At 53.2% G+C, this 7480-nt stretch overlaps 1 protein-coding gene across 1 annotated transcript in view; it reads left to right on the top strand.

Annotated features, from left to right (window-relative positions):
- The first annotated feature begins 3960 nt into the window (after positions 1-3960).
- The window catches only part of ADGRE5 (adhesion G protein-coupled receptor E5), a 27740-nt gene continuing 24220 nt past the window's right edge, over positions 3961-7480 (top strand). Inside the window, exon 1 of the mRNA XM_011981812.1 lies at positions 3961-4055. Within this exon, the coding sequence (XP_011837202.1) occupies positions 4034-4055 (22 nt within the window). The 5' untranslated portion in view covers positions 3961-4033. The remainder of the gene's footprint in view (positions 4056-7480) is intronic.

The raw sequence follows: 7480 nt of genomic DNA, 5'->3' as shown, positions 1-7480 counted from the left end.
GATCTCAGCTCACTGCAATCTATGTCTCCTGGGCTCAAGCAATTCTCCTGCCTCGCCCGCCCAAGCAGCTGGGATTACGGGTAATCTTGGGTTACTTCTGAGCTGAGCAACCTGGGGCCAGTGGCCCAAAACCCCCAGGTGCCAGTTCCCCTTTTGACAGATGAGGACCATGTTCCCATCCCCCATCATTGCAGAACAAAAGTTATGCGGTTGTCCAGAAGCTGCAAAATAAGTCAGCTGGACTGAGACTTCAGGACAAAGAGAAAGTGGAGAAACATAGGCAGACACTCCGGCAGGGACCGGATCAGCAAGGCTGAAGGAGGCTTCCCTTAGCTGGGCGGCAGTGGAGGGGCAGGAGTACTAATTTGCATGGTTTACCATATGGGGCTCCACTCAGTACAGGCTCTGTGCTCGTGCTCTGCAGAGAACAAGACAAAAGTCACTCAGGGGGCTGAGAGCCTAATGTGGCTCGAGGGCAGATGGTTGCAAGGGAAGAAGAGAGATGGTGAGAAGTACAGGAGACTCAAGAAAGCCTCAGGGCGTGGTGACTCACGCCTGTAATCCCAGCGCTTTGGGAGGCTGAGGCGCGTGGATCATTTGAGGTCAGGAGTTCGAGACCAGCCTGGCCAACATGATGAAACTCCGTCTCTACTAAAAATACAAAAAACTATCCAGGCATGGTGGTACATGCCTGTAACCCCAGCTACTTGGGAGGCTGAGGCAGGAGAATTGCTTGAAGCTGGAAGGCGGAGGCTGCAGTGAGCCAAGATCGTGCCCCTGCACTCCAGCCTGGGCTACAGAGCGAGACTCTGTTTCAAAAAATAATAATAATAAAAATAAATAAAAACTTAAAAATGAGGACCTGGTTGTGCTCAACTGTAATCCCAGCTACTCGGGAGGCTGAGGTGGGAGGATCACTGGAGCCCAGCAGTTTGAGGCTGGAGTGAGCTATGATTGTGCCATTGCACTCCAGCCTGGGCAACAGCAGACTCTGTGTCTAACATAAAGTACAATAAAATAAAATAAAATAAAATAATGTCGATGATCTCTATGAAGGGGTGTAGGGACAACCCCCGGCATTGGGAAGCGCCTCCTGCCTCCCTGAGATTCTGCAGACGCCAGCTGTCTGACCTCCCCGTCTGATCTGCAGAGAAGGGACGTTGAGCCCTGGGGTTCTAGCTGGAGTTTCTGGCTTTCTGAGTAAAAAAAGGCAAAATCCCTCCAGAGCTGGTCTGGCCTCTCTCCTTCCGGCTTCTGCTGATGTTCATTCCCCTCCCCGACAGCCCGTGGCCACCCCTACAGGAGTCCGGGACAGGAAGGGGTAAATTCTAGGACTGGGGATGTTTGGTTACTCCCAGGACAATAGTTCTCTGACTTCAGTCATTAGTGACTTTTTTTTCCCCCCATTGCTGCAATCTCCCCCTTTGAACAATTGAACTATATTTTCCTTAGCATTCATCACTTCTGCATCTTGAATTTATTCGTGTAACAAGGAGACTTGATTTCGGCATCCTCATTGAAAATCCCTCCTCATTGCCCCAAATAGTAGGGAAACCTAAAAATAAATATGAATATGAGGAACAGAAAACCGAGTCCTTGAATTCTGGCTGGACACAGACGCCTGCTAAGCCTCAGGGCCACGGAGGTGCAAAGACATGTTAGCGCCCATAGAGACTCTCTCCTGGGCGCATCGCAGGGACTCCAGGGCTGCGCTGCCCGCCTGTGGATCTTCTCAGCTGGGTCAGTCATTTGTGCCTCAGTTTCCTCCTCTGTCAAATGGGAATGACATCATTGCAGATGTTTTGAGGAGTAAATGAGTTAAAATAGATTTTAAAAAACAACAACAAAACTTATGACCAGGCCTGGTGCAGACTAAGTGCCCTGTAAATAATAGCATTTTCTTGGCAGCATAGCGAGACCTCATCTAAAAAAAAAAAAAAAAAAAAAAAAAAGAAAAAAAGAGGGCCAGGCAACTGCACTCCAGCCTGGGCAACAGAGCAGGACTCCGTCTCAAAAAAAAAAAAAAAAAAAAAAAAACTTAAGAAAAAAACTAGCCAGGCATGATGGTGGTGCATAGCTGTAGTCCCAGCTCCTCAGGAGGCTGAGGCAGGAGGATCCTTTGAGCCCTGGAGTTTGAGGCTGCAGTGAGCTGTGATAGTCCCACTGCACTCCAGCCTGGGTGACAGAGTAAGATCTCTTTAAAAATATATAGCGTTTGTTTGTTTTTAGACATTTTCGCTCTTGTTGCCCAGGCTGGAGTGCAAGGGCACGATTTCGGTTCACCACATCCTCCGCCTCCTGGGTTCTATCAATCCTCCTGCCTCAGCCTCCCGAGTAGCTGGGATTACAGGCATGCGCCACTACACCCGGCTAATTTTTTTTTTTTTTTTTGGAGACGGAGTCTCGCTCTGTCGCCCAGGCTAGAGTGCAGTGGCCGGATCTCAGCTCACTGCAAGCTCCGCCTCCCGGGTCTACGCCATTCTCCTGCCTCAGCCTCCCGAGTAGCTGGGACTACAGGCGCCCGCCACCTCGCCCGGCTAGTTTTTTTTTGTATTTTTTTAGTAGAGACGGTGTTTCACTGTGTTAGCCAGGATGGTCTCGATCTCCTGACCTCGTGATCCGCCTGTCTCGGCCTCCCAAAGTGCTGGGATTACAGGCTTGAGCCACCGCGCCCAGCCCTAATTTTGTATTTTTAATAGAGACGGGGTTTCTCCATGTTGGTCAGGCTGGTCTCGAACTCCTGACCTCAGGTGATCCGCCCACCTCAGCCTCCCAAAGTGCTGGGATTACGGGCATGAGCCACCGCACCCAGCCAAAAAATAACATTTTAAAAAATTATTAGGTAGCTCAGGAGACAAGCTAATCATGTGATTTATCCAAAAAGGAAAGAACCCTCCTATCACATGATTCTCCGTTGATTAACGAAGTTAAGTTTCCCACAGGGGGAGACTGACTTAGAAAGACCAGAAAGATCCGGGGGGGGGGTCTGCTCCGTGCAGTGAAGCTTCTCTTCTTGGTGCCTGCCTGGCACCGGAAGGGGGCCCCTTCTTCCTTCCTGGTCTCCTGTGTGGACACTGTAATGCCTCAGTTTTCTTTCTTTCTGTCTTTTTGTTTTTGACACAGGATCTCACTCTATCACCCAACCTGGATTGCAGTGGCACCATCACAGCTCAAACTCCCCAGCTCGGGTGATCCTCCCTGCCACAGCCTCCTGAGTAGTAGTAGCTGGGACTACAGATGTCTGCCACCACGCTGAATAATTTTTTTTTTTTTTTTTTTTTTTAAAAAATTTTAGAAACAGAGTTTCGCCATGTTGCCCAGGCTGGTCTCAAACTCCTGAGCTCAAGTGATCCTCCTGCGTCGGCCTCCCAGAGTGCTGGGATCACAGGTGTGAGCCTCTGCACCTGGCCTGTTTTCTCATCTGGAAAATGGCAGGGGAAGGTTCTGCCAGCTGAGACACTGGCTCTGCCAACTCTGACATGCCAAAGCTCTGGGCACAGGGCGAGCCCCACCAGCGTGGGCACCCAGAGCTATTTCTGACCAGGCCCCTTTGCGTCTGCCCAGGGAAGAGCCAAATGGCCCCAGGCTTGGGGCCTGCCGCCCAACCCGGCTGCCACACCTTCCCCTCCAGAGCAGCCAGCCCGAACACAGAGGCCAGAGGGTTCGTCAGAGCCACATGGTGGAAACTCCAGCAGAGGATTTTGAAAGCAGGTTGCACTTCATTCTTGCTGAGGGAGTGCACGCGCGTGTGTGTGTGTGTGTGTGTGTGTGTGTGTGTGTGTTTGCAGCGCCTCTGGGTCTGTGTTTTTATTGCACTTTCCTGCTGGTTTCCAGCTGCACCGCCAGTTCCGGGGAGGGCCCTGGGCCAGCGGCTGTCAGTCCCCACCTCCTTCATAAAGTCCTGGCCTCGGGACAGTCCGCACAGCTGCCCAGCCTGAGACGGGGCAGCCCGCAGAGCTGCCCAGCCTGGGGAGACAGGACAGACCTGCCCCACTCACTGTTTCCCCTGCCGCTCCTGCCGGCAGCTCGAACCATGGGAGGCCGCGTCTTTCTCGGTAAGTACTTCGGGGCCCCGCTGGGAGGGGCGAGGAAGCTCCAGCGGTACCTTTGGCTGCGTCCGAGAAACGGGAGGCGCCGCTGGTGGCTGTGGGGCCTGCGATGGAGGAAGCCACATTGTCAAGCAGGCACTCTCGGCACATGGGGAGAGGGGCTGGTTGTGCTTGGACACCCCCACACCCCGGGAGGAACTCCAGGGTGCTCTTGGAGCCTGCTACTCTGCTGGAGGTATCCTCAAGCTTTCTACTGGAGCCAATTTGGCATCTGCTCCCTAAGAGGGGAAACTGAGGCACGGGGAAGGAAAGGGGCAAAAAATGAGTACTGGGACCCTGAAAGCCGCCGTGCTTAATGTAACGCATAGACGGACATGGGTGGGGGTGGGGAAGCTAGAGGCCAGGACTTCTCCACTGCGGGGGACCCCCAATTTGTCCCTCGCAGTCTCAGCAGCAGGGGCAGCCCCAGAGTCCCCAGTTCTTGCTCCCCGCAGACCTGGCTGGGGCTCAGCTGTGGATCAAAGGAACTTTGGCTGGCTGTGGGTTTGAATTTGATTTTTGTTGTGACTTCCCGGGGACTCCCTTTCCCGCCCCACCCAAGGTGACTGTAACGGTTATCAGGGTAACTCGTTGCCTAAGCAACAGAACAACAAAGAGAGTGAAGAAATGACATTTGGGACAAAACCCAGAACTTCCCGGACCACAGGGACACAGCTTCCCTGGGCCAGCCCCAGGTGGCAGGTGTCAGCTCAGCACCCCGCCCTGGGCTCGAAAGCGAGAGACAAGAGCCCACGTTGGGGTTCTTGGGGGCACACCTGGTGGGGGCAGCTGCTAAGACCTGGCTTCCCAGAGGTTCCACGCCCTGGTTGTCTGTGTCACCGGGGCCAAGTCACAGAGCCTCTGCGCCTCACTTTTCTCATCTATAAAATGGAGCACAACCCGTCTCCATCTTAGATTGTTTTAAGGGTTGAGTGAGTTAGGACACAAACTATTCCTGGTTCACAGTAAGAATTAGGTAAACAGCATTTTAAAAGTGTTGGCTGGGCACGGTGGCTCACGCCTGCAATCCCAGCACTTTGAGAGGCCGAGGTAGGTGGATCTCTTGAGCCCAGGGGTTGGAGACCAGCCTGGGCAACATATTGAGATGTTGCCTCTACTAAAAAATAATTTTTTTTTTTTTTTGAGACAAAGTCTTGCTCTTGTCGCCCAGGCTGGAGTGCAATGGTGCAATCTCCGCTCACTGCAACCTCCGCCTCCTGGGTTTGAGCGATTCTCCTGCCTCGTGCCCCTACCCCGAGTAGCTGGGATTATAGGCACCTGCCACCATGCCCGGCTAGTTGTTTTTTGTTGTTGTTGTTGTTTTTGTTTTGTTTCGTATTTTTAGTAGAGACGGGGTTTCACCATGTTGGCCAGGCTGGTCTCAAACTCCTGACCTCAGGTGATGCACCCACCTCGGCCTCCCAAAGTGCTGGGAGTACAGGCATGAGCCACCATGCCCAGCCAAAAAAAATGTTTTTTAATTAGTCGGGCTTGGTGGCATGTGCCTGTCCTAGTGAGCCCTAGTGGCTCAGGAGGCTGAGGTGGGAGGACCCAGACCCCTTGAGCCCAGGAGGTTGAGGCTGCAGTGAGCTATGTTTGCACCACTGCACTTCAGCCTGGGTGACAGAGCAAGATCCTATCTCAAAAATAATAATAATAATAATAATAAGGCCGGGTGCAGTGGCTCACACCTGTTATCCCAGCACTTTGGGAGGCCCAGGCCAGCAGATCACCAGAGGTCAGGAGTTCGAGACCAGCCTGGCCAACATGGTGAAACTCTGTCTTTACTAAAAATACAAAAATTACCTGGGCATGGTGGCAGGCACCTCTAATCCCAGCCAGTCGGGAGGCTGAGGCAGGAGAGTCACTTGAACCTGGGAGGTGGAGGCTGCAGTGAGCCGAGATCACGCCACTATACTCCAGACTGGGCGACAGTGAGACCATATCTCAAAATAAATGAATAAATAATAAATTATGATGATTGTTAAATTCTGGTAAGACGCTAGTAGGTCTGGGGAATTGTCTGGGGGTCCTTAGGAGGAAGCCTAAAGAAGGAGTGACTGCCCCGCCCCCCACCCCAGGGTCTCTATGCAGGAAACTGACTGCTTAGGGCTCAGCCCAGAGAATGCAAACCAGATGAAACTCAAACCAGAACAGCAGCTTCTCTCCCGGCTTCTGTTTGGGCAACTTCCAAGGCCCCAGATGGAGGCAGCCAGGCCCTGTAGCCTCACGGTGGGAGTAGAGAACCCAGCCCATGCAGAGGGGATGGGGCACAAAGGAACCCTTCCCAGGGCCCTGGGAACCTCAATCTCTCAATTCCTCCTTCCCCAGCCTCTTCTGTTCATTGGATTCTTCCTCATCCTTTTCTGGGCTCCAAGCCTCAGTTTCTCTATCTGTAGAATGGGCATCAACACAGCCCCTGCCTCCTAGAGTGGTTTTGAGCTTTAAAGGAGTTACCTGGGGCTTTGGGAGTTGGAGATGAATCTGCCTAGATCCTGTCCTGCCAGGGGAGGTCATTTTGTGGTCTGTTCTGCAAAGAGGAACTGGGTTCTGGCCGAGGGAGGAACTAGCCAAGCCCTGTGGCCAGAGAGGAGGAAGAGGAGAATCCTGATAGAAGCGGGGAGCGTGGGCTTGGGCAGCGGGGTTTAACCCAGCTGGAAGGAGTGTGGAGGTGGGAGTGGGGATCTCTGCCTTCCACCCACCTAAGGGGTATGAAATTTGAACACAGGGGCTGAGTGGTCAGGGGACCTCCAATCTGCACCCCAAATACCCGCCCTCTGAAGCTGTGCTCACAACAACAGACCCCAAAATTCCCCTGGGAGCTCCTCCAGGGTTGAATTGGGGCAAATGAGTGGTGAGTCATTCCTTCCCTTAGGCCCAGGAAGTGACTCACGCCCAGCCGTTGTCCTGGTCCCCATCCCTCTGCCCGACACCCCCCTTCAGGTCTCCCGGATTATTGGGGTCCCCAGGATTCCCAGATTGGCAGGGACTGGACGTCCCCTCCCAGCCCGCCCCAGGCCCCACCTGCTGCTCAGATCCCAACGCCCTCCCTTCCCCTGCCCTTCCTTTCGGTTTCCATCCACCCTCCCTTCTCATGGTTTTCTCTCTTCCTCGCTGTTTCTCTCTCTGTCCCTCTGTTCTCTCTGTCCCATTTCCTCCTGTTTCCTCTCCTGCTTTCTATGGGCCCCTTGTTTCTCCAACTCTCTCTTTCGCCATGTAATTTCTGTCTCTCTCCATCTCTCCGTGTCTCTCTCTCCATCTCTCCGTGTCTCTGCCTCCTTCTCTGTCTTCTCTTTCTCTAGCTGTCTTCTTTCTCCTCTCTGTCTCCCTCTCTCTCTTTCTCCAGCTCTGTCTCCTTTCTCCTCTCTGTCCCTCTGTCTCTCTGTCTCTCT

Source organism: Mandrillus leucophaeus, unplaced genomic scaffold (genome assembly GCF_000951045.1).
Source record: "Mandrillus leucophaeus isolate KB7577 unplaced genomic scaffold, Mleu.le_1.0 Scaffold230, whole genome shotgun sequence".
Lineage (NCBI taxonomy): Eukaryota > Metazoa > Chordata > Mammalia > Primates > Cercopithecidae > Mandrillus > Mandrillus leucophaeus.
Note: the sequence above shows the minus strand (reverse complement) of the source record. Positions and strands in the feature narration are given on the sequence as shown.